At 37.5% G+C, this 26435-nt stretch overlaps 1 protein-coding gene across 3 annotated transcripts; it reads right to left on the reverse strand.

Annotated features, from left to right (window-relative positions):
- Window positions 1-6121: 6121 nt before the first annotated feature.
- tbx1 (T-box transcription factor 1) lies at window positions 6122-20694 on the reverse strand. Of its 3 annotated transcripts, none has more exons than XM_060907493.1 (8): window positions 20157-20693; window positions 17911-18316; window positions 14667-14768; window positions 13023-13194; window positions 11845-12000; window positions 9047-9114; window positions 8470-8570; window positions 6122-7320 (listed from the first exon to the last, which is right to left on the reverse strand). In XM_060907493.1, the coding sequence occupies exons 1-8, from the start codon at window positions 20296-20298 to the stop codon at window positions 6941-6943; spliced, it is 1527 nt and encodes a 508-aa protein (XP_060763476.1). In that variant the 5' UTR covers window positions 20299-20693; the 3' UTR covers window positions 6122-6940. The 3 variants fall into 3 exon arrangements, with proteins under 3 accessions (XP_060763476.1, XP_060763475.1, XP_060763477.1); XM_060907492.1 differs by having other exon boundaries at window positions 17911-18367; XM_060907494.1 differs by lacking the exon at window positions 14667-14768 and having other exon boundaries at window positions 17911-18367; window positions 20157-20694.
- Window positions 20695-26435: the final 5741 nt, after the last annotated feature.

The raw sequence follows: 26435 nt of genomic DNA on the forward strand, positions 1-26435 counted from the left end.
TCGACAACTTGTGGATTTAAGCGACATTTACAACTGTTATGGATTGATCTTTGTGTAACATTGTTGAAGTAGATGAAGTACTTTAAAAAAAAAAAAGTGCTGCGGTTTTATATCTTTTTTCTGATTCATAACAAAATGGAATGTTTATCGAGTATTTGGAATCCTATTGCAATAAATAGAATTAGACCAGAATTAAATTCCGAGCATATAAAAAATTGCATGTTTGAAATATTCAGATTTTTCTATTCTATTCAGATTTTTTTTTGCAGTTTGTTTTAGATCTCTACCACATGTTACAATATCAGTCAACATTTTATATTTTGGTTCAAGGAATTACACGCGACCTTTGACCTGGACTTTCATGTGGTTACAATGTTGGTTGCCTGTTGACATTTATTGGTAGACTACAAAACTAGAAATTAATACAAATCTGGGTGTCGATAACTGTGGACAAAGGTGTCTAATTGTGGAACGGTGTCACGTGATCTGATACACTAAGTAATCGAGAATTCCTATTTTTCCAGTGGAAGTTTGAGTAATTATTCATGCACAATTAACGTATTGAAAATCTTTTATGCTTTTGCAATGACCAAAAGATCGTTAAAGTGTCGATAATTGCTCTGGTACCAACCCAGTGACCTTTCATCTCTGAGAGTGCAGGAAACACTAAAGCTATTTTTTTCCCGCCATTATCTATATTTTCCCACCACAAACTAAATTTCCTGTGACCTTTTTTTTTTTTAATCTTGCGTCATTCTTGTGTAAATGGCGTCATTTAGTTAAAATGCAGTGTTTCAGGAACAATACAATTAATAATAGTTCAAGAGTTTTTCCTCAGTCACGTGCCTCTTCCCTCAGACAAGGTGGCGGGAAAGCATCAAAAACATCGCATGCAGTTTGGAATATCCCATCAGACTGTACAGGAAGAAGAAGATGGGGGGTTCTCATCTTGTAGAGGAAAAATAACAGCGGGCGAGACGCCGGCCGCAGGAAGGTGTAAGACAAAACCCACTTCAACTCACTGTGGACCTTCATTAAGTCGGTCCTTGTCATCTCTGGACATCCTTTCGAAGTTTTGTCCATGACCTCTGGTCTGGACTCCCCCCCCCAATGATAATGGCTTCCTACCTCCATCTCCTGTACACTTTGAATACACTCAACAAAGCCTTCCGCTATCTGTCTGGAATAAATCCCATCCCCAGAGTTAATGCGCATGCGCCAAGACACCACCACTGCAAAACTATAGGCTTTATTTTTACTGGCTCTAAAACGCACAATTTTGTTTGTTTTATCCGAAAATAATCTTCTGAAACCAATGCACTGCCTAGACTTGGTGTCCAGGCGATGCACCAGGGATTTTATAAGGTTTTTTTTTTCTTTTTTTCCCCCCCCATGATAAATAAAAATCATCATGAACTACAGTACTATTATGAATCTCATCTCATCTCATTATCTCTAGCCGCTTTATCCTTCTACAGGGTCGCAGGCAAGCTGGAGCCTATCCCAGCTGACTACGGGCGAAAGGCGGGGTACACCCTGGACAAGTCGCCAGGTCATCACAGGGCTGACACATAGACACAGACAACCATTCACACTCACATTCACACCTACGGTCAATTTAGAGTCACCAGTTAACCTAACCTGCATGTCTTTGGACTGTGGGGGAAACCGGAGCACCCGGAGGAAACCCACGCGGACACGGGGAGAACATGCAAACTCCGCACAGAAAGGCCCTCGCCGGCCCCGGGGCTCGAACCCAGGACCTTCTTGCTGTGAGGCGACAGCGCTAACCACTACACCACCGTGCCGCCCCACTATTATGAATATTATAATAATTAACTGATTACTGGTTTAAATGGGCTATTCTAGTCACACTTCTTTTTTTCTTAAAGGTTATTTTAGTTATTAAAAAGCTCAACCACTTAAAAAAAAAAAAGCATGTACACAATGACAATCTAACCCCAACTATAATTTTAATAAAATAATAATTAAAAAAAACCTCTGATCAGGATCGTGTGTTTGTGTGTGTGTAATATATGTGTGTATGTATGTGTGTGTATATAATGTGTGTGTGTATGTATATATATATATGTATATAAAACATCTGTGATCATTTTAAAACTTTTTAAATTATCACTGATTCAGGTTTTGGAACTACTGCTTAGTTCAGATGATGATGATTATGATAATAATAATGTACTGTCAGGAATACAGCAGGAGTCCATTTCTGTCCCCCAAGGAGCAATTAAGTTATTCCATGAAATCCAGTCGTACATGAGCTGATGGTGGCTATCAGCCATGTACGACGAGATTGAGTGGAATAACTGTTTTATTCTATCCACATTCACTGGAGTTTGAGAAACTGAGCATTTTTATTTTTTGCAAATTCGATAAATAACTTTATACAAAACGTCCGACAAAATCATTTCCGCTTAGAATGTAAACAAACCGGCGAAATGACAGGAGCAATTTGTGAAAAATGTGATAATTCTTGAAATTTTTTAATTAAAAAAAAAGATATGTTTTTACCATCAAATACTTTCATTCCGTATTTTGTTGCTTTTTTTGGTATTTTTGGGGGGGCTGTTTTCGAGTCGAGTTTTTATTTCATCCTCAGTTGTTTCAGCAGCACGAGCCGCCATTTTGTTTTTCTCTACTCACGGTATAAGAGCTGATATCCTCGTAGTAGAGTAGCCAATCAGAGCACATGATTGCTCATATCCAGTGAATGTGGATGGAATAATATACTGGACACTATTCTACCCTCTAGGGCTCATTGTTGGACCTGAAGGTAACTGTGTACATTTTTAGGACCAAAAAGGTTCCCTAGCAGTATTTCAAAGGGGCACATAAGTACCTTAGAGGGTACTGCCCCAGCGACAAGCCATTGTACCCCTAAATAATGTACTTTGTTATAATATTTATTATAATGTACTTTTTTTTCTGAGTGTGAGCAATAAATAAAGGTCATTATCATCAATGAGTCTCATCAATGATTGTTAATGTTCTTTAAGGTACAAAACATGTTTCCTTAATTCTGCACCCCAGTGACGATGAAGGAAAAGTTTGTTTTTCTGAGAGTATAATACAGCCTCTATCGCAGTCACTGGGTCATGTTTTATTCTGACATACTGTATTAATAAGCGCTTTTTAACAGCATAGTCATTCAAGAAGTCAATCAGTGCCTCTGACAATGAGTACCTGCCTTACACAGTGCGAACACTTCAATTCCACAGGTCACAGAGGTCATTGCTCTATTGTCCTCCCACTTCAGCAAGCCTCCATTAGCCATAAAGGACAAACTGAGTATTGTGTTCAAGCTGCAGTCAGACAGCCCAGGGCTGCTCAGGGTTCGACAGGTGAAGAAGATGAGCACTTTGCATGACCCCGATACTAATTTTAGAGCCTGGATCAATCTCAGCTTGGGTCTCGATAAAGCTCTCAGTTTCATGGTGAAATTATTTGAAAGGAAATATTCTGCGCTCCAATATGGCCGTGGTCTTCCTGATGTGGTGTTATTCCTTATGTTATATTCGGTACAAAAATGTCCCTCAGTGATGGTTAATGTGGCGTAAAATGGGCTGTGAGAGAAAACGGAAAATGTGATTCACAGAGCGTTTAGTCTATAAAACTCCTGATTGTGTTCTTTTAAAAGTGTTCGCTCAGTTTTACAGCCTGTTTAATTCTCTCTAAGAAGTTTCAATAATAATTATTTTAGATTAAAGAAACAACTTCTTACAAGCTAAAGTGTTTATTATTACATGTATTGATCCTTGCACTATTCATGACACTTCCATAATCTACTAATCAACTAAAATCACAATTAGTGGATCTTTTAACTGTATAAATTAAAAGGTAATAGATTTTAGTGAATTAATAAATTGAGAAACAAACTTTCCTTTTCTGTTAATTAGGTCCCGTCTATCCTCTCAAATAGATGCAGAAATGACAAATTACTTTATTCTTATCTTTATTTAATTTTGAAACCTTGGATTTAACTGTATTACATATTACAGACTTTTAATTTGTTTCAACTCGGGTACATGATCGAAGCCCTGAGATGCCTTGAAGAGTTTTATTGTCCGGAAGGGGGTAAGAATATTAATTAGCCGAAAATCAATTGATCTAATCTGCAGCGGTTTAATCATTAATAATTTACATTTTATTAAAAAAAACAGTAATAAAAAAATCCTGTTTGTAAGAGTCCTTAAGTTATTTCTAAAACTCGAAATAATACCAGATATAATCTGTGAATCCTAGTTATACCGCGGTTATTGCTCCACCCTTAGCTATTATTAATTGTTATATTATTCAGCAATTAATTAATTAATTAATTAACCAACCAACCTCATAATGTGACTATAGTTATATTTTTAAAGGTTTTCGTCTGTAGATTTTAATAGACATCATTTAGCCAGCTGGATGTAATTATTACCCAAATGTTGACGTAGTATTTCCCCCCACCCTACCCACCACATTTCCGGTGGGGTAACTGGTGTCCTGTGCGCTTATTTTTTGCCCATCAAAGAGAGCTCGCGGAAGTTTCCATGTAGCTCATATCGGTGTGTGTGTGTGTGTGTGTGTGCGCATGCGCGCGCCGGTGCCCACCTGCTAGCTCTGTGGTTGCATCAAGAACAAACACAGCTGTGAGGAGCCCATAAAGGAAGAGTCCCAGTGCCCCACTTCCGGTGTCCTCACGGGGCAAAATCATTACCGGGAGTCCTGGTGCTCCAGACTGCTCCTTCCTGCTCCTGATAGAACCCAGGAGGAGTAGCTGTTCATGACACTAACTCTGACCATTTAGCTATAACACAATAATAATAATAATAATAATAATAATAATAATAAAGGCTATATAGTAATAGTGTAATGTACTATGTACATTAATAATAGTGTAAGATGTATGTAATAGTGACAACAGTAAATATATTATTGTTCTTAAAAAGATGTTCTCATAAATGCATAATCTTTTTTAAATCTTTTTTTTTTTGCTCATTAATCATAATGCCTCCTCAGTCCGTCTTCCTGTCTGTCTGTCTGTCTGTCTGTCCCGATACACCTTCCACAACCTGGATGTTTTCTTTTCCTTCTTTTCTTTCCTATGAAACCAGTACCTCAAAAAAAAAATTTATACGAGCAATTAGTTGTCGCCCAAATTGCTGGAAACATTGTTTAACCTTTGACACTGCAGAAAGTCGTTAGGTGTCAGAGGTCACAGCTTGTTTTCCTCTCCGACAGTCACTTTGTGGAAAAAATGAGGGGAAAAAAAGTGAGATGCAAAAAATAGTTAAATCAGGATGTGGGAATGGACAACATTCTACAGTTTTTTTCTTTTTTGAATAGAACTGTTCTCTCTTTTTTATTATTTAAGCTTCTAAGAATAGAGCTTAGGCCTGGATATAAAATTTTACTGCAAAGGAATTTCCTAAATATTTGTGTGTGTGTTTATCATATAATTTCTATATAAATGTTGTTAGATTATTATGTAGCATCATCTTCATGTTTCTTCTCCATTTCACGTTGCTTTTATTATATTATAATAACTATTCCTAGATGTATATCTTGCTGCATGTTGTGTTTTCTAGCACCTGTCTGTCAGCCTGAAGCGATTCAGATGTACAGCTAAACAGTTGAAGCATGCTATTCTTTCCAGAATGAAAAACAAAACCCTGAAACATCTGATGTTATCTTTGGTGCTTCTGTTGTGTTTAAAAAAAAAACAAAAAAAAAACAGGTTTCTTGAAAATAGATCAAAAGATCTTTAATGTATTGGTGGTGTGAAAGTTCATGTGTTGCCCAAGGAACCGGTGTAGAATCTGTCAACACGCACGTGTGGCAGCCTGCACAGCGCAGGTGGAACCGACGTTTCTCTTTGATGCCTTTGCGAGTATGAATTGTGTTAATTTGTCAAGCCACTGTTTGCCAGACGACTCCAGATTTGCTGTCCGGAATAACTTTGCGGTTCTCTCTCTCTCTCCCTCCCTCCCTCCCTCCCTCCCTCCCTCCCACCTTCCTCCTCTCTCCCTATGTGTGAGGTGAACTTTATGTTTTTGTTGAATGAGCCGGCTGTAATTTTTATGCATTTGGTCTGCAGCGTAATGAAAATGAAATCATGAACATGTTAACATTTCAGTGCTTCCTTTCCAAATCAAACATGTATTAATCATATTTAGACACACACAAGTAGAGCAAAGGAGCCTTTTTGCCCCCCGGGCTGTAATTAGATAAAGCCCTTGGGGAAATCTGACAAGGACTGAACAAGGTAATGGAAAATGATGTTGAAAGTAAAACATTTAATGCTTATTTTACAGGTTCAGCTAGGTCATTCTGTCCAAATTTATTTTTGAACTGCAGTAAGTCAGTGCCATGGTACAAGCTTCTCCGAGTTGCTTAAGATGGCCTAGTGTTTCGATGGATAGTAACTCAATCAGGAACAACAAAAAAAATAACATAAAATATCCCAAGGCGTCTCAACACCTTCAGATCAGAGCAACATGCAAACGTCCTGCCTACCTAGAAGCTCGATGGTCTCAAGAATATATAACTTATGGCTTTTTTTAAAAGCAAAAAAGTGCATCCAACACAAAATATCAATTCCAGTCTGCAGTAATGCATTACTTCTCGTTGTGCTGGCGTCTATACTGTCATCTTCAGATCCTCTAGCGCCCTTTGTAAAAGTCTGATAGTGTAAAAGTCACGAGGGCAAACGGGAGCTGAAGTCGGTTCCACCAGGCCTGTCTGGTTTTTCCGTAAATACATTTCTCCGTTTAATAAATATGGCCGTTCATCCACCTCAAACGATGTGCTCTTTCTTTCCAAAACTCAACCCAAGCTTTGGACATGGAGATTTGTAGGTGTGTATATGACAAAGAGAAAGAGAGCGCCACTTTCTGTGTCTCTCAGGGGGTCTTTGGTTTTTTGTCTTTGTTGTTGTGAGTCATTATCTCGGCCCGTAGTCATAATTCGGTGGTGCGCTGCCAGTTGAGTACATGTTGGCCGTTGCTGGGTTCATGTGAGGGGGGTAAGTGTGACCCCGGATGCTGGGTAAAGGGTACGGAGTCGCCCTGGTTTTTGCCCCTAGGTAGTGTTCATAGGTGCTGGGGTATTTGTAGGGGTGATGGTGCAGCGTGTCTGCAGCTTGGTGCCCATCGATACGCAGTTCATGAGGTGGACTACGAGGTCCAGAGGTCAGGGGAACGGCATGGAGGCCTCCTGGCACAGGTAGGGCGGGGCTGAGCACGCGGGACATCAGCTGGTGGGCTGGGTCAGCATGGATGGGTGTGCCGTTAGGGTCGCGGTCGTATTCTCTCCTGCTGTCCTCTGTGGAAAGAGTGAGAACAGTTTGCTGTTACATCAAGTGTCCACTTTGTCAATGTTTATGTGCCAATATTTAATTTTCATCCTACGAAAAAATAAGTATGATTGTGAATCAGTTAAGAATTGGTACATGAAAAAGACAGCTAATCTGAGAGAATTTTAAGTGGATACATTTGCGCGCACTCAAAGAAAGAGTGGACCAAATTGTACCTTTTCTTGTTGCTACTCTTTTGTACCTTTATTGTGGATAAGTAGAGTTTTATTGAATGGAGTTATAATGATGAATATAAAAATATAATAAAATGTTGGATATTGTCATTGCACATTCATATGATCAGCGCATGCTTAGTGCTTTATATATATATATATATATATATATATATATATATATATATTTTTTTTTTTTTTTATAAATCAGGATGTGTGTAATTGTGGGACCTTGAGTTCAGCAGATTATTAACAGTGACATTAACATGAACAGTGCGTCTCCAGAAATTCACAGTGGCTTTGAGCACTTCAGCCGTTACGCCGATGGAAATGTTTGAGTCCAATTTGGTTCGCTGTTGGGAAATGAAGTGTGCTGTGAGGCAAGGTAAGTTATAGGTCTCATCTGCCAAACAGGCTAATGCGCTCAGGAAATCGCTGTTCCACAGAGCCGGAGTATGTGAGGGGGGAAAAATGGCAGGGAGGATGTTTTTGGTCTGTGCGGCGTATGTCCTCTGGGCATGCAGCTGTTCAAACTTCTGTGTATTGAGGGCTGCAATCTGCCAACTGAAAATATTAAGTGTTTGGCCCTGTGGAATGTATTTTTCAGAAATAAAATATCACCACTGTGTCTGATGATGGTCTACGCTGATGCCAGATCGCAGTAATGGCTTTCAGGGGTGGTGGTGTCCATTATTTCTGCAGCATGCATTTGTAGAACATGTGTTTATATTCAGGTAGCAATCGAATACCTAAGGTTTTAGGAGAAATATGTGGCACGTAAAATAAAATGTAAAGATTTGGAAATTGCACTGTCGAATAGAAGGGCTAGTCATGAAATCTGCACTGATCAAGCATGTTATCTAGATTTATATTCATTTTTCAAAAGAAAAAAAACCACCCCAACTGTAAACTCATTTGAAAAGCTTTTAGATGCTTCATAACTACCTTTCTCTGTACCATTCTGCTGCGGGGGAGAAGACATTGGATTCCTTGTTCGAGCAAAAGCACTGATTATTGGCAGCGAGCCTGGCCTGTGATTCCTGGGCCTGAAAATGAATACAAGGCAGACAGTAGCATAAACACACAAATAAATAACCCTGTGTGTGTGTGTGTGTGTGTGTGTGTGTGTGTGTGTGTGTGTGTGTGTGTGTGTGTGTTTGGTTATAACTGGACTTGTACTTACTCATGCTACTTATATATTCCATATTCAACCCTTCACAAAAGCTACTGGATTACATTAACACTTCATCCAACATTTGTCTTTCCAGTTTTCTTTTCTTTACACTGCTGTTTATTAAACGTCTGTTTCCCAGTATTCAGGTTCTTCATTATAAGATACCGTTAGTAACATTGCCTTCTTGTTTCAGTGCCATATAAGTGTTATAAACCATTTGTTTCATCATTCTGTACATTAACAATGTTATACAGCCTTCAATATAGATACAGAAATTCATATATTTTGATATTTCATAAATACATCAACAAATAATTTGGTTATTGACAAGTTAGTGTTAAAACTCACCAGTCTTCAGGGTCGCAGTCTCTAAATCCCTTTGCAAATGGATTACTGGCAATTTTTAGCTGCGTTATCTGCCAAAGAAAATGTAAAAGTTAGATAGCACGTTATATATAATTTTTTTTTTCCATAGCAGGTTCAATATCAAAGACCATCACTGGGTCTCCTCCAGAGTCCAAGAGTAGAAGGACTGAAGGTATTTTCCAAAAAGCATCACAATGGTATGGTGAGGATTTTCCTTTGTATATGAGCGCTGCCAATTAGTGCGATCTTCTGTATTATCTGGATGATGTTTCCAGGAATTTTCTTAATATTCTTTTCCAAACCTTTCCTGATATTGTTGGATTATTATTGTGATCCAACAATAACTTGGGACTGTTGTTGTCCTAAGATTCCACATCCTTGCAATTTCAACTTCAATGTCTTTATACTGTCCAACTTTTTCATATTCTTTAACAGAGATATTAACATCAGTCGGTACAGCTATATAAATAATAAGGCATGTTCTAGCATTATGGTCTTTAATTACAATATCTGGCCTGTTCACAGTAATATTTCTCTTGGTGTGGATTGGAAAATCCAAGAGTAATGTAACATTGTGATTAGTAGTGATGTCCGCAGGTTGATGTTTGTACCTGTTGTTGTTGTTGTTTCCATGTCACACAGTATATGTTATCGTCTGTCTTTGTGGTTTACACTGGTATGTTTACTTGTCTGTCAAGCCTCAACACGGGCCTCAGACAGACAGTACTTTTCTCAGTATGTGAGCTGGACCCAAAAGGGCTGACTTCTGCAAAGTGCGTAAATCATATTGGGTTCCAAGCTGTTCTAGATAATCCTTGAACTTCAGTGGTATTGACCCTAAGGCTCCAATCACCACTGGCATCACTGCTACCTTACTCTCGGGCACTTATTATTATTATTATTTATTATGAGGAGGAGGAGTAATAATAGGAGTATTCGGAGTAGTTGTAAAACTTGGACATGTAAATTAGCTTTAATATTTTGTTGTGAATTTTGTAACGACAACAAAACTCAGACAGTGACCCAGAACTAATTAATGGGTGTAATAGTTTTCTGAAAAAGTAAAACTGGTGAAATACGATAGCTGAAAACATTACCACACTGTGTAGATTTATTTATTTATTTATTTATTTATTTAAAGCTATTTTTTTTTATTTTGGATGCTGAGATTTAGCATAAAACTGTATGTTGACTGAACAAGTAATCCATCTCATGTTTAAAAAGTCTTCACTGTTTATTGAGTCTCCTAAACTGTTATATTTACAGCCTCCATGTTGTCAGTCCACCATCACAACAACAGTAATGCTGCCTGCTTTACTTTATACCTCATTTTGTTTTGCTAACAAAATGCTAACAAGAATGCAAATTTCATTCCCCAGACTAAATACCGATTTGTGTTTACTTCTCTCTGCTATTTTTTTCGTTATACAAAACTCGAAAAGTTATTTGTTTTTTTTTTCATCTAAAATAGATGTTAAATATTTAATATTTTCATCTCTTTAATCAAACTAGCTAGCATGACTAGCTACCGGTAAGCGCTGCAGATGTGCGCGCGAGACATTCCAGAGCAGCACGAGACGCTAAAAGCGCTCGAGGTCAAAGTGATAGAAGACAGAGCAGGAAAGAGAGAGAGAGAGAGAGAGAGAGAGAGAAAGAAAAGAAGTGCAGTGCAGCGTTCTACACCAGCTGCGCCTTAACATCACTGACATGACAGTGAGAGGGGAAACCCCTTCATTCATCACATACACGAGCGCTGTACAGGCGAGAGAGAGAGACACACACACACATTTGAATTTCTTTGCTAACTGTTTTAATAGTTTGGGTTAGCAGCTAGTCACAGGGTGCACTGTAGCCTTTTCTCTTAGTTGATTTTCAGAAATATAGAATTTAAAAAACATTCATGCACTAAAATCTCTCTCTCTCTCTCTTTCTAGGTGCATGTATAAATAACCAAAATGGTGTTACTTGAATATCCTATAAACTTTTCAGTCTTATTTTGCCTCTGTCTCAGCTTTTTTCTTTCTTTCTCTTTCTTTCTGTCTTTCTTTCTTTTTTTTATTTTGTGTTGTAGGCAGTACAGTTAAGTCGGTCAGTAAAACTATTGAAAATATTTTCTTTATACTTTTCTCAGTTAAATAAAGGTTCACGTGAATCACACTTTTGGTTTTTATTGCATTTTAGAAAATATCACAACTTTTCTGAAAATGGGGTTTGTGCGTGCGTGCGCGCGCCCGTGTGTGTAGGTTTATTATCTGCTTAATCAAGTCACCTTTATTTAGCCTATAGTGCACATTTAATTTAAAACATAACTGTCTTCAAATTAAAATCAAGTATATAGAGGCCTTCAACAGAAATGAAAGAAAATGCTCAATAAATAGTCTACAGTATATTTGCTCATCTTGCTTATCCCCAAAACAACAAATTATTATTATTATAGACCAACGCTATTCATTTTTTGAACCAGCAAAGTTTCAAACAGTGCATCTCATTTCATGTGCTGTTCCTGTGTTGACTCTTCTGCAGTATGAATTTAGCACTAAGCCAATTTCAGAAACAGTCCTCGCCACAGAAATGGTTTCGTTGAGGCCTAAAAGCCTCCTTAAGCCCCGAGTTGAGGATTGAACTGTGGTTATTTTTGAGCAATACAAATAAACCAGCATTTCAGTTTACTTGCCTTTCCAACACAAGAGCCCTGCTTGTAATCCGGGCCTTCGAGAAGGAAATGGTGATAAATCAGCGAATGAATGAATGAATGAATGAATGAATGCGCGCTCCCGTACCCTGTGGTTCTGGTAGGCTGTGACCGCGGTGAATCGGGTCTCCTCGAAAACAAACGTCTTATAGTTTTCTTCTGCGTATTTCTCACTGTCCTTCCGCGGGTCCACGTAGACGACATGAAACCTGGGCTGATATCTGTGCATGGAGTTCAGGATGATCTGTGAGAAGTGGGACAGTCGGGGGATCGTAAGAGAGATCGTAAGAAATATAAATACAAATACAAAAATATGTATATTTTACAAACCGCTCGGGGAAACTTAAACATACTAAACACTAAATAATAATAATAATAATAATAATAATAATAATAATAATACAGTGAATGCCTATTGCGCAGGCTCGACAATATCCTAATTAATTAACTATGCATTAAGTTTGCTATAGATCTAATCAACCGATCACTAAAAGCGTTGACGGAGATATTCAGGGGAAAAAACAAAGCAAAACAAACAAAAAAAATACTACTACTGATAATAATAATAATAATAATAATAATAATAATAATAATAATAATGCCGTGAATGCCTACCGCGCTGGTATTTCCCGATAATAACACAATTAATTATGCGTTATGCAAATGAACCAATTATCCAATCAATAAAAGCGTACACGCAGCTCCTCAGGGAAAAAAATCTACTACTACTACATTTTCCGACAATATCCTCATTAATTATGCATCAAGTATGCTAATGATCTCGTCAACCGACCACTAAATGCGTTCACGCAGCTCCTCGGGAAAAAAATAAAATAATGCCTACCGCGCCAGTATTTCCCCGACAATAGCCTAATTAATTATGCGTTATGCTAAAGACCCAGTCATCCAATCACTAAAAGCATCCTGAGCGTCTCGACCAATCGCAAACGTTTGAATGTTTATTTACAGAAGCATTGTGACGCAGTGGCCGTATTCAGGTATATTTTCTCTACACACACAGAGACAGACATCGCTTCTTCCATCTACATGCTGTACTTTGCTTCTATTCAATCTAACAAAATGGCCAAGGTATAAATACTTTTTTTTAACGACTTTGAAATGCCGACGTTCATGTTAAGCAGTTATGTAATGGAAGGAAGATTCCTTGTAGAGGTGACCTTTATTATATTTAAACATTATAATATAAAATATGAAAGCCTGAGTGAATCCTAAAGCCTTTATGGAGATAAAAAAAAAATAACTCACATGTCCGTTATCATCCAGTAGATTGTTGGTGAGTTTAAGTTTGTCGAAGGAGACGATTTGTTTCATCCACTGAGCTCCTTTAGCGGGGGAATCGGGGTGATAGTGAACCCTGCCCGGGGTCGCGGGGTCAGCTTTACCGGCCACCAGCCACGAGGAGCTGTGAAACGCATAGCTTTAACACACACACACACACACACACACACACACACACACACACACACACACACACACACACACACACACGCACACACACAGAGAATGATATGACACTGAAGTGCATCCTAGTAACCATGTGTTTTTAAAATGACATTAAAATAATTACTGTATTTACAGCTTTATGTAGTTGTGCACTCACATATACAGTGTGTAACAATAATCATAACAATATAAACTTAATTTTATTTAAAAAAATACCCTGCAGTGTTTCATCCAACTTCTACATTTTTCGTCTGCCTTTTAATATATTTGCTTTCTACAGTTTCCTAAAGGCTCATTTAAATTCCTTGCTATATGTGTATTTGTATTTTGTATAAGATAGAGGAATGGCACTGGTATATCCCTGCACTGTTCACTTTTTTTGCACTACCGCCATAATACACATTCTGTCCTCCCGTAGCATCCTGAACCACTTCCACTGCTTTAAAATCATGTGATCATCTCACAATTGTCTTCTGCAAGTTTTTTTTTTTCCCGCGCATTTGAGAGTCATATAACCTACTGGATGCCTTAATTTAATTCGGGATGAATAAAGTATCTATCTATCTATCTATCTATCTATCTATCTATCTATCTATCTATCTATCTATCTATCTATCTATCTATCAATCAATCAATCAATCAATCAATCAATCAATCAATCAATCAATCAATCAGCAGATTGTTTGTGATTCGGAGAAACTCTGTCCACCCTTGGATACAACAGATCAGCCCAGGTAAAGTCATATATCTCTCGATTCCCGAATGAGTAATAAATAGGCTCAGGTTTTTAAAAATAATATCGTGAATACCGGGATCATACCTGTATCAGTGCTATCAGTATCACAGTGTATCGTTTGATTAATCAGTGCAGAATGTATCTATAAAAAATGTCGGCTACATTTGCGATCCAGTAACTTTCTAATCCGTTTTGTTTTGCTCTGTAATCCGGCAAATAGGAATCAGTGTGGTGTGATTATGTGGATATATTTTAATCCTCCACATGCTTCATCAACTGCGTTTTAATTAAACCGACTTCAGCACCGTATTTTAGCCACTATAGTGCACAAACTGGACTTTTATTGGCATGTAGCCTATAAAGTAGGCTGAGACACTGACTCACCCGACATGAAGCTTATTAAAGCTTATTTAACTATAAAAAAGTGGTGGTGGTGTGTGTGAGACCTTTTTGTTGCTGTTTCTATCCAACTCCTCCACCGATAATCATCTCACCCCTGAAAAGACTGTTTAACTCGCATTGTTGCTCGACATCACAATTTAAAATAAAATGAACTCTAGACACTTATTCCTGACAGCGTTTACACACACACACACACACACACACACACACACACACACACACACACACACACACACACCAGTGTGAGATATTATTTTTTCAGCTCTTTTATTGGAAGAGGAGAATGCGCAAAGTGTTGGGCAACTTACCGATACCGTTTATCATCGACTGGTAGGAAATCCATTAAAAGCATGTAGTCAGACATTGGGTCCATCCCAAATATTTTCACTTGGAAAGTCGGAAACATTCGTCTGGAAAGGAGGGAAAGTGATCAACACTTTGTTGGAATCTATTTTTAGGGGATAATCATGAATCATTTTAATTGTTGATTCAAATAGAGATATTCAGTAATATGGATAACCACACCTACTAGTGTGTGTGTGTGTGTGTGTGTGTGTGTGTGTGTGTGTGTGTGTGTAAAAGATGTATTGTTTTCATCCATACAAAATAATGTTTGGATTTGCCGGAAAGCTATGGAATTATTATTATTATTATTATTATTATTATTATGTAGTATTTAATTTCGATCCGGCATTCATTCTCTCTCTCTCTCTCTCTCTCTCTCTCTCTCTCTCTCCCTTCCACCCCAGTGCAAAATGAAACAAAACCCGACTTGTATTTTCTGCTTTGAGGCGAATAGAAATTTTTATAACATTTTTTCTATCTATTTGTTATTTGATGTCGCTGTGTTTCTTCCCTCCTTTGTGTCTTTCACTCTCCCACCATCTCCTTCCCTCGAGCCATAAATTTGGCCTATTAGTAAATAAATCAGCGTGGATTTTTTTTCTCTGCTGTTTGGGGTGAAAGTGATCCTCCAGCTCGTCGCTCCATTAACACCAGAGTGTATTCAGAGGTGCAGTTGTGCTCAGGTGAAGCTAAAGTAACTCTGAAAGTGCTTTCTCGAGGATCTGATGTTGGGAAAGTTTTGGGAGTGACAGATTACCTTCCCCTCACACACAGGACACACAGGCATGCAAAATAATCCCAGTGCAACGCTAATAAAATCTCTCTCTCTCTCTCTCTCTCTCTCTCTCTCTCTCTCTCTCTCTCATGGAACATGAGGAGTTATCGTGCAAATCCAATAAATGTAATGGACAATGAGTCACAGCTGGATTTTACGCGCATGAATATAAATGAATTCGATATAAATTCATCCAGAAGTATAACCTGAAGGAGATGAGAGTTGCAGTGAGCTGGAAGGTCTGGAAGGTCTTGAGCACTGCACTGAGGCTCATTTTATCATTTTTAGTTTATTATTTTAAATCTTATTACTTATTGTCCCCTCCTGATCTATATAGAAGACCAAAAATCCATGTAATGTCCAATACACTCACTGCTCAGACCTTCTACAGACCCTGTATAGGATCCAGCTATAGATCATAATATGCTGAGTGTGTTGTGTGTGTTTTTATTATTATTATTATTATTATTATTATTAATTCATTATTTTTTTAACGAGAACATCCTGTGAGTAGGCGTAGACTACGATCATCATCATGGTTTTAATAAATGTTAAATCAGTCACGGTACTGTAAATATTGTTTAATTAAAACATCATGCTTAAATAGCAAATCATGAAACAGATTCTGATTTTTTTTAAATTATACATTTCATTATTGTTAATATCAATAAAATTATCATTTAAAAAAATATATTTTGCATTTTGCAGTTCTCACGTAAGGTTCACATGGATAATGTTGTAGGCTATATGATTTTATATATTTTTTCCCTTTCCCCTGACTTAAAAAAACCCCAAACAACAACAAAACCAGCTCGAGCTTATATATAAAAACTACTTTAAATACTTTCATGTTGATTATTTTTAGAGCAATTAAATAAAATCCCATTCTCTGTTTCAGGCTCAGAGATAAGTAAAGCAAAGGTATTGTGAGCAAACTCTCTCTCTCTCTCTCTCTCTCTCTCTCTCTCGCTCTCTTTATTGAGTGAATTATCCAAAACGTCTCATTATATCAATTCGTTGGAAGCCAAAAACGCAGCTATTAGTGTCACTATTAGAAAGGTTTTGACTAATAGTTTTTCCTCTTTTGTTAAGTAATTATATCGTGATTAACTGAAAACGTCAGTGAAATACATCAGAGGTTTTTTTTAACAAACCAGACACTATTTGTCTCTACCGTATTATTATTATTATTATTATGCACTGATTTTACTGTATGAGCTACACCTCAGATATAAATTATTTTCTTCCATTACAAATTACAATTAATTGAAAAACCCCCAGAAAAAACTATCAGTAGCTACTTTTTTTCTCTCTCGAGTCTGAACCTGATATTATTTATTTATTTATAATATATTTGAATCCATGACGTCAAAATAAACGAGAGGCTTTATTTATATTATTAGTATTATTCCATGCAATAATAATAATAATAATAATAATAATAATAATAATAATAATAATAAATTTAGAAATGCATCATACTGGAATATGGCTCTGTTTATTTAAAAAAATATAAACCACAAGTTACCTCTTAGTTAAATGTTAGCATTTGTGTTAGTTATTATTAGTGATGATTTGTCGGGGTTATTTATTTATTTATTTATTGCTTGTGCTATTCTAACAGTATATAAGACAGTATTATACATTTAACGCCCTCTTATCACAAAACACACACACACACACACACACACACACACACACACACACACACACACACACACACACCCTTATAGTTTCGTGCATTGCTTGCAAAATACAGTGAAATATTTAAGACCTCAGCTCAGTGTTTATTGCAGTAAAAGTATGTTCGTCTATTTTTACTTTAATGTCGTCAAATTTAAAGTTTTATTATTAATGTGCCAATGTTTAACTCCTGTAGCTCCTCAGTGTTAATAAACCAGTACAGAGTGTATGGGTGTAGGAGGTTATGTCACTTCAGGGTTAATAAATACTTTACTGTACTAGGAGTTAATACACGCTTCAGTGCTCCCCTGTGCTGTTATTAAAACTTTATAAACACTTCATCATTCAGAGTTAGTCAATAAGACTCCAGTGTGAGTGTTAAGAGTGAATAAAGTGCATTAGTCTAATGTTATGCAGTGCCATTGTGCGTGTATCCAGTGTGCCACTTGACACTTTGCATATTATTTTCAGAGTTAATTCAGTTATTTGGAGGATTTGAATATTGGATCAGTGTTGTAGAACTCCGTCACGGGTAAATGAACACGTTAGGGGTGAATTCAGGGCAATTTCCGGCATTATTTCATAAACATGTCAAAGCCGCATGCGTTAATTGGACCTGTTTAACACTTTCGACGTGTTAATTCAATGTTAATTAGATGATAGAGATGTTGAGCTGCTCCCAGGAGGGCTATTACAACACGGAGTTTTGGAGACGGTTTAAATGGAACCAAGTGTGAGCTGTGACTCACCTCCCGGCCTTGGTGACGATCATTTCGGTTCCGAGTTGATTAAACTCGTCCCAGAGCGCCTTCATTTCCAGCTGCACGCTGATGTTGGCCACTTTGGGGTTCTTCTTCACCAGAGACTTACTGGGCGTTGATGATGAAGAGGAGGACGATGAAGAGGAGGAGGAAGAGGAGCAGCTGGTGGTGCCCGGGTCGCCCTGCGCTGCCTCGGAACCCGAGTACGGAGGGTAACAAGCAGCCTGCGGGGCAGAAGGACACGACTCGAAGTGCCCTTCATGCTGGCTGCTGTAGGGATCCCCGGGTGAAGGAGAGAGGTGGTGAGGATGAGGATGGTGGGAATGAGGATGAGGAGGATGAGGATGGTAGCTGCCCGGTGTGTTCAGACTGTTCAGGCTGCTCGTGGTGAAGGCTGCAACATCGCAAAAATGGGAGAGCTGCGTCAGCCACGGGCTCGAGATGGCTGAAATCATTCCCAAAAACAAATAAAAAACGCAGAAAATTAAACACTAATAACTAAAAAAACAAAACAAAAAAACAAAACAAAAAACTTGGAGCACTGCTGGGTAGGATTTCAGAAGCAAACGCAGGAAAGAAAAACATTTATCACTCGAATATTTTACAGTCCGCGTGGAGCGATTTCTCAGATCGGGTTTGGGTGAAAAGTCAGAAAATCCGTAAATGTGTTAACAGGAAATAAAAAAGAAGTAAAAAAATGTTTTAAGGAAAATAATCAAAGTCGCGCATTTATAGAGCTACACACACACACACACACACACACACACACACACACACACTACACACACGCATGCACACACACATATATTAATATATATATAAAAATATAAATATTTCCCGAATCAGAAAAACACGTTTGTCTCCTAAAACGCTGCGCACTTGGAGATGTTCAGACCACAGGAAATATCATGCCGTGATAAAATCAAGCCATCCAGTTTGTCGTAAAAACGTGTCGTGCCGGTGGTCATGAGTTCACAGCTCGTGTTGCTGCTGCTGCCGTTGTTGTTGTTGTTGTGTGTTTTTCTCTCTGTAACTCCTCCAATCTGCCTGTCCTTCTCCTCCTGCCTGTATGCTAATGTGAAATCCAGACTTACTTCTTCTCTCTTATCTTCTCCTCATAGGGCCTCCCCTTCACCACACACACGCACACACACGCACACGCAAATCCCTGCTTCTTGTTTCTATTTAGATAAGGCACTGCAGGTATACTCTCTCTCTCTCTCTCTCTCTCTCTCTCTCTCTCTCCTTTACCTTATTTTCCTGACTGTCACTGATTTGTCTGAAGATTGCATCTTTATGATATAAATTCTGAATTCTCAGTTCTCGTGCATGTTATCTTCCTGCCCCGGTGCAGGTTAAACAGACATGAGGGACAGATTTAATTTAGACAGTAAATTTATATATATAATTAAAAAAAAAACGGCTAAGAGGCTATATTTCAAAAAGTCCAAAAACTCATTTGCTTCTTTGTCCTCTTTTTTCCCCTACAGAAAACCTACAAGTCGCAGCCTTATTGCTACACTGTTAATTTTTAAAGTATTTTTCCCTTTATTCTTCTTATTTTAATTTAAATTATTATTTAGAGTAATCCCAAGAATAAATAATCAGAACCTATTATTCATTCATATGTTGGAGTTTGAGTTGAGGAAGATTTTGGTTTATGCATATAGGGAAAAGAAAAATAAAATTCTCAACAAATATACTCGAGTTAATCTACTATTTTTTGCATGCTAATTTTATTTATTTATATATTTGTGTGTGTGTATACACACACACACACACACACACACACACACACACACATATATATATGTGTGTGTGTGTGTATATATGTGTGTGTGTGTGTTTATTCAGCATTTGTAAGTCATGCACTCTAATCTGTCATTTTGTGAAATAAAATGTGACTTTTCTTTTTGCATGCCTTTGCACCAAAGCGGTTTGGTTTTGTTTGTTTGTTTTTATTTCTATGCAATTCTTTTTTTAAGCTAAATTTTACTTATTTCACGTGAAGACACGCGTGTTTTGTGCATTGTGTTTTATTTGCATGAAATGTGCAGCAGGAAATGTAGAAATGTACTAATGTCTAGACGACGGGTGCGAGCGTGTGCGCGTGAACACTCACCGCTGATCAAAAACAAATCGCAGCGCAACGCAAGAAGGTGATTATTTCTCTCTCTCTCTCTCTCACACACACACACACACACACACACACACACAGTCTCTGTGTCTCTTACCTTCCATTTCCCTGGTCACCGTGCTGTAGTGCATGGTAGTAAAGGATCCGTGTTTGGGGAAAGTCGCGTTTCCTGCTGCTGAAATCAGAGACTCGATACTGAAAGCGTTTGCTTTTGGAGAAAGAGAACTGCCTTCGTCCATAGGACACAAATCCTACAGGGCTATAGGAGAAGACCAAGGTCTTTCCAATCTCCTGCTATTCCCAGTTTGTCCTCTTTTCCAGTCCAGACAGCAGGGAGATGAGCTGAAGAAGGAAAGTCTCGCTGGTTGCGGCAGTGTTGTGTTGGTTTTTTTTTCCTCCCCTTAAAGCCGAGCCATTTCCAGTTCAGCCACACATGGTCTTCTGCTTGTCAGCTCGACTTGTTTTAAACGCCCCGATTAAAAGACTGTGTCCCGACATGTCTCCTGTCGTATCTGAAAACAACATTGCTCATCCCGAGCAAGGAAAAAAGCTGCGTTTTCTTTCTGCTTTTTAAAGGCGAACTTACCCCCACCGTGGAAGAGTCCTGGCTCAGTGTGTGTGTGTGTGCGTGCGTGTGTCAGACCGAAAGCTCCACGCCTACCAAAGAAAGTAGAAAAAAAAGACAGTGCATGCTTTTGCATTGGGATGTTTTATGTGTCACTCAGTGTGAATGGAAAGGCTGCAGTTGTACTTTAAATTATTAATGATTAATGATGAATTATTAATTATTGCACCTTTCACATGGAACCCAGAGGGTGTAGTGATCACTGTGGTGAATAATTTAGCGCAGAAAACCCGTGATAGAAATGACAAAGCTGTCATAAATGTAGCCTGTGGACCACATTTCTGCTTCCGTGCATGGCACTATTATTATTATTATTATTATTATTGAGCTATTTATTTATTTATTTATTTATTAAGCAAACGTACACAATAGTGAAGAAGAAACCCAAAGTAGCTACATGCAGTGATATGAAAGAAATTTAAAGAGAAGAGAGAGAGAGAGAGAGAGAGAGAGAGAGAGAGAGAGAGAGAGAGAGAGAGAGAGAGAAAGGTATAAAATTGAAATTAAATTTGAGTTTGATTAAAATGACCCGTGGACCTTCGGACAAAACTTTTTCGTGATGCTGTAGGAGCTGAAACTGCCGTTTCTTTCTTGCTTTTCTTGAATGAATTTTATGCAAAAGGTTTCCCTGGAAATTTTGTGCAGTAGGTTTTATTTCATTACATCTGATATTATTATTATTATTATTATTATTATTATTATTATTATTATTATTATCTGAAATACAAAAGCGGAAATTCGGAAATACAAAGAGGACATGCAAGACAGACAAATAAACAAACAAACGAGACAAATTTAAGGAAAATAATGGCTGTAACTCAAGGAAATTTTGATGATATGCAGAATTTGCAAATTGCATGCAGTGGATGTGAGAAAGGACCTGAGAAGTGACTCCATTCTACAGGAGGATGTTGGTAATGAAGCACGTGAGAAACTCCAGCACTGAGGACACACACTTGTCTCCCTGTGTAAGAGAGAAGAGAAGGGACAGATCGAGGAGCAGATCGGGACACGCTGAGCAGAAGTGAAACACAGCTGGGACATTGTCCCTGGAGCTGCTTTTCTTTGCCCTTTGCTACTTGACCCCTTTTCTAATCCGCTCTACTGTATCGAGCTGCTTATCTCTGCTGCTCCGCGGCTCCATCATTAATGAATGACAACTAAAAGTCGGGCTGTTTTGCTCGAGCTGCTGCGACAGGCACCGGATTTGGATCTCATTTCCACCTGCATGGGCTCCGAGCAGAGAGACAGCAGGATTGGGCTCTGATGGGATGAGACACTGTTTCCCTTCCAGCTTAACTCACTGCGGGCTTTATCAGCATCTCCTCCCCGAAATAAAGGCCTAAATAAACCCGCTCCATGGGCACGAGCTACTGCTGGCTTTAGAGAGAGAGAGAGAGAGAGAAAATGAATGAATGAATGAATGAATGAATGAATAGCAATACTTAATATGCACTATATTCCTGACGTCATCATACATCATGAATGTTTTTCATTTGCACCATAGTTCTGACGTCGTCCTGCATCATGGATTGTTTTTTTTTAAAATTTGCACTACATTTATGACGTCATTACGCCTCTTGCATTGTTTTTTCATTTGCACTTTCTGACGCCATCATACATAATGAATTTATTTTTTCATTTGCACTATACTTCTGATGTCACCATGCACCAGGGATTGTTTTTTCATTTGCACTATATTTCTGACGTTGTTATGCATCATGAATTTTTTCATTGCCATTATTTCTGACGTATTCATACATAATGGATTTTTTCATTTGCACTATATTTCTGACGTCATCCTGTATCGTGGATTGTTTATTTATTTGCACTATATCTCTGACATCACCATGCACCATGGATTGTTTCTTCATTTGCACTATATTTCTGACGTCATCATACAGCATGGATTTTTTTTCATTTGCACTATATTTCTGACGTCATCATACTGCATGGATTTTTTTTATTTGCACTATATTTCTGATGTCATCCTGTATCATAGATTGTTTATTTGTACTATATTTCTGATGTCATCCTGCACCGTGGATCGTTTTTTCATTTGCACAATATTTCTGACGTCATCACGCGTTATTATAAGCCTCATCAGCTTCTAACATACAGTACGGTTTCGAAATAGTGGAAATCGTTCTCCTTTTTTGGTCCAGTTATCATTTAGGCTCAATATTAGCTCAACTTACACTCTATATCTACACACACACACACACACACACACACACACACACACACACACACACAGTCTGATTAATATCTAATCTAAGGCACAAACGCCCTCCAATCATTTGCAGTGTTTTAATCAGATTATTCATCACCAGCTTTAGGATACTAAGGACTTTAGGACATGGAAGAAAGAGTAACAAAGCCTATAGTCCGTATTTTCTGTAGTTAACACACACACACACACACACACACACACACACACACACACACACACACAATCAATAATTTAATATCATAATATTATCACTGATAATCAAAAACACATCAGAGGTAATTCCCTGCTTTTATTTTCACTTTATGTCTAAAGTATTTGGATAGGTTTTTTCCCCCTTGTGATATATTTATGTTTTTTATTTTTTAATGAAATGACTCTTCTCTTTCCTTGGACCAACATCATTTATTTATTTATTTATTTATTTATTTATTTATCTCATAAGCATGTTTCATCAATAATCCTGTCGCGGTTTAAGTAATAATAATAATAATAATAATAATAATAATAATAGTAGTATCGCCCGTATTTTGGATAAACATACTGTATATTCTTCTGCTTTATTGATGACAGCAGCAGGGTTTTTGTTTTTCTTTCTTTCTTTTTTAAATCCTTGTTTTCTGAACTCAGATCAAGTCCCGGGTTTTTTCTCTCTTCTCATCTTTATCTGATTCACTTCATCATTGCCAAGTCGGAAGCTCCTTTTGTAAACACACAGGTGATAACAGACAAAATACAGAGCTCCGTTAACACACACACACACACACACACACACACACACACACACACACACACACACACACACACACACACGAGCAAGAGGGATAGGAATGCATTTAGGCGTAAAGGTGTGCAATACTGCGTGTATTTAACTATTTATTTATTTTTTCATAGTCGACTGCAAGATTTTTAAAATTCTCTTATCCTAATAAAAACAAATAATCAAAATGAAATGCACTTTTGCTCTGTAGATTATAATTTTTTTGTTTTGCACGTGCTCAGTAACCATTCATAACAACCAGAAAAGCTATTGCGCGTGCGGCCATAATAATAATAATAATAATAATAATAATAATAATAATGTGGAAAAGTTTGAATAGATTTTAAAACTCAAGTAGGATAAAGTTGGGGAGTATTAGACTCAGAGGTGACATCATTGTTGGACGTGTTTTAGTGGTGGATCAATCAGAACCGAATATAAGAGCTCTCCTCTCACTACTTGGAACATTTTTTGAGTATTTTTTCTTCCTGTCGCTTTTTCACTGCAGTATTCAGACAACACTTTAGACAATAAACTGTTGTATAACCTTAATATGCATGCATGGTGTTAATGACGTCATCATGCATCATTGCAAACTTTATCAGCTTCTCACATTCATCCAGTGGGTTTAGGTGGAAACTTTTCGCCTTTTTCTGTGCAGTTACTCTTAAAGCAAACATCACCACAGTTTACACTCTATAGCCACACACACACTGATTAATATCTCATCTAATACACAAACTCCCTCCAATCATTTGCATTGTTTTTAATCAGATCATTCATCACCAGCTTTAGGTTTGAGTCGCTGCGCGTGCACATACATTATTCTACTTCCGGTTGGTCTGCTTTGTTCCTCAGAGTCATTCTAACTGCTGAAAAGAAAAAAGAAAAATCTGCTCCGGAAATCATTTGTATAATCCATACACACACCATGCTGAGTCTATCCAGACAACGCAACGCGCACACACACACACTCTCTCTCTGTCATATATATATATATATATATATATATATATATATATATATATATATATATATATAATAATCTTGCAGTACAGTTTTCCAGGACATGCAGCCATTTTGTTTTTCCTGCCTCGTGCTTGTGATATTTTACTCCACAGATTATTATTATTATTATTATTATTATTATGGAAAATAAAAAGACACACACACACACACACACACACACACACACACACACACACACACATTTCTGATCTTCATGCACGTTGTAGGTCAGTAGATCAGATTGGCTGCTTGTGTGTGTCACAGGAAGAGTGAAAAAGCCACTGACTCCTGACTTCACTCCAAACTTCACTCCTGATCTTCCTCCTGTGCCTGATGCATTACTGAGCGCAGATTTATTTTCATTTATTTTTTTAAGTAACGTCGCGTGAGCTGGTTATAATTTTACACTTCGTTGCATTCTGAAACACTCGCATTTTCAAAACATTTTATGACTTTATAAAATGTTCAGTGGGTTATTTTAATCGAGATATAAATGCTCTTTGTGCGTTTAAAAAAAAATAGAAATAGCACAACATTGTTGCTGATATTATTATTATTATTATTATTATTACATTTGCTCCTTGTGCAGTATTCTGTTAAACTCCTGTCGTCGGTGTTTTTTTTTGAAGGACTCATTTAATTGTAATTATTCATTCATTGACAAATGTTTCTATTTATTTATTTATTTATTTGTTTGTTTGTTATTTGTTTATTTATTTATTTGTTATTCACCTGATTCACAGTGAACACATTTTAATTTCTCCACATTTCCCTTTTACACTTGGCATTGAATATATTTTTGGTTTTGCCTTTTTCCCCCTTTAAATTTAAACCTTTCACCAAATAGTGATGCTGAAATAAAAAGATGCTTTCTCGGGTTGCCAGGTTGGTGTAACGGATTTCAGCTTAATGTCCCCTAAAAATCACAAATTATAACAAATAAATCAACCGATATTAATTTTTAACTTAATAGAGGATTAAAACTGAACAACATGGCAACACGGACAGAGCAAACTACAGTTAAACTTGTTAGCTTATAATAGGGTGTGTGTGTTTTGGTTTTGCACTTGACTTCGCTTCAGTCGAACAGCGGATATAATAATAATAATAATAATAATAATAATAATAATTTTAGAAAACTGTTAAAATAATACACAAGATAAAAAAAAAATAATGACCTAAAGTACAATAGTATCTGTTAAATTCAATATCTTTATAAATCTGTAACTCAGTGATGAAACATCTTCCAGCTCAGTGTTTCAGAATGATTATTAATTGGTAATATTAAGATTAATGAGTATTAATTAGGAAGATTTAAATATATTTTAACCAATTAGATTATTCTTAAGCACGCCAATATTTGATGAAACTCACGCCCGAGGTGCAGAGCTGCTTTTCTTTCCTGAACATCTCTGTTTGATTATATTGTGTTGGTTTCTGTCTGTAAGTTCTGACTAAACCCCGGAGAGCAAACAGACAGGTGCTAATGAGAGGGTGGGATCAATTAGCAGGTAATTAATCACTGCGTGTCAGAGGAGCGCGCGAAGGAGATTTCAGCATCCATATGTGTGTGTGGGGTGTGGTGGTGGGGGGACCGCGTATATAAAACTCTATCCTATCTAAATATTAGCCCAAATCCCCGGAATCAGAGCCTCAGGAAGGGGCAGCGAACCGCTGACAGTTCGGGTTTTGCTGAGGAGTTGCTCGCAGTGGCGCTTTATGGAAAGCCAAAGGAGTTCATAAACTCGAAAAA

This window comes from Neoarius graeffei, chromosome 24 (assembly GCF_027579695.1).
Source record: "Neoarius graeffei isolate fNeoGra1 chromosome 24, fNeoGra1.pri, whole genome shotgun sequence".
Taxonomy (NCBI): domain Eukaryota; kingdom Metazoa; phylum Chordata; class Actinopteri; order Siluriformes; family Ariidae; genus Neoarius; species Neoarius graeffei.

Excerpts from the sequence above, each read along its gene's own strand:
- tbx1 (XM_060907492.1), bottom strand. The coding sequence starts at position 20,298 with ATGGACGAAGGCAGTTCTCTTTCTCCAAAAGCAAACGCTTTCAGTATC. Across the intron at positions 13,195-14,666 it reads GTCGATGATAAACGGTATCG|CTATGCGTTTCACAGCTCCT; the intron begins GTAAGTTGCCCA and ends TGTGTGTTAAAG. Across the intron at positions 12,001-13,022 it reads TACTGGATGATAACGGACAT|ATCATCCTGAACTCCATGCA; the intron begins GTGAGTTATTTT and ends CACTTCTCACAG.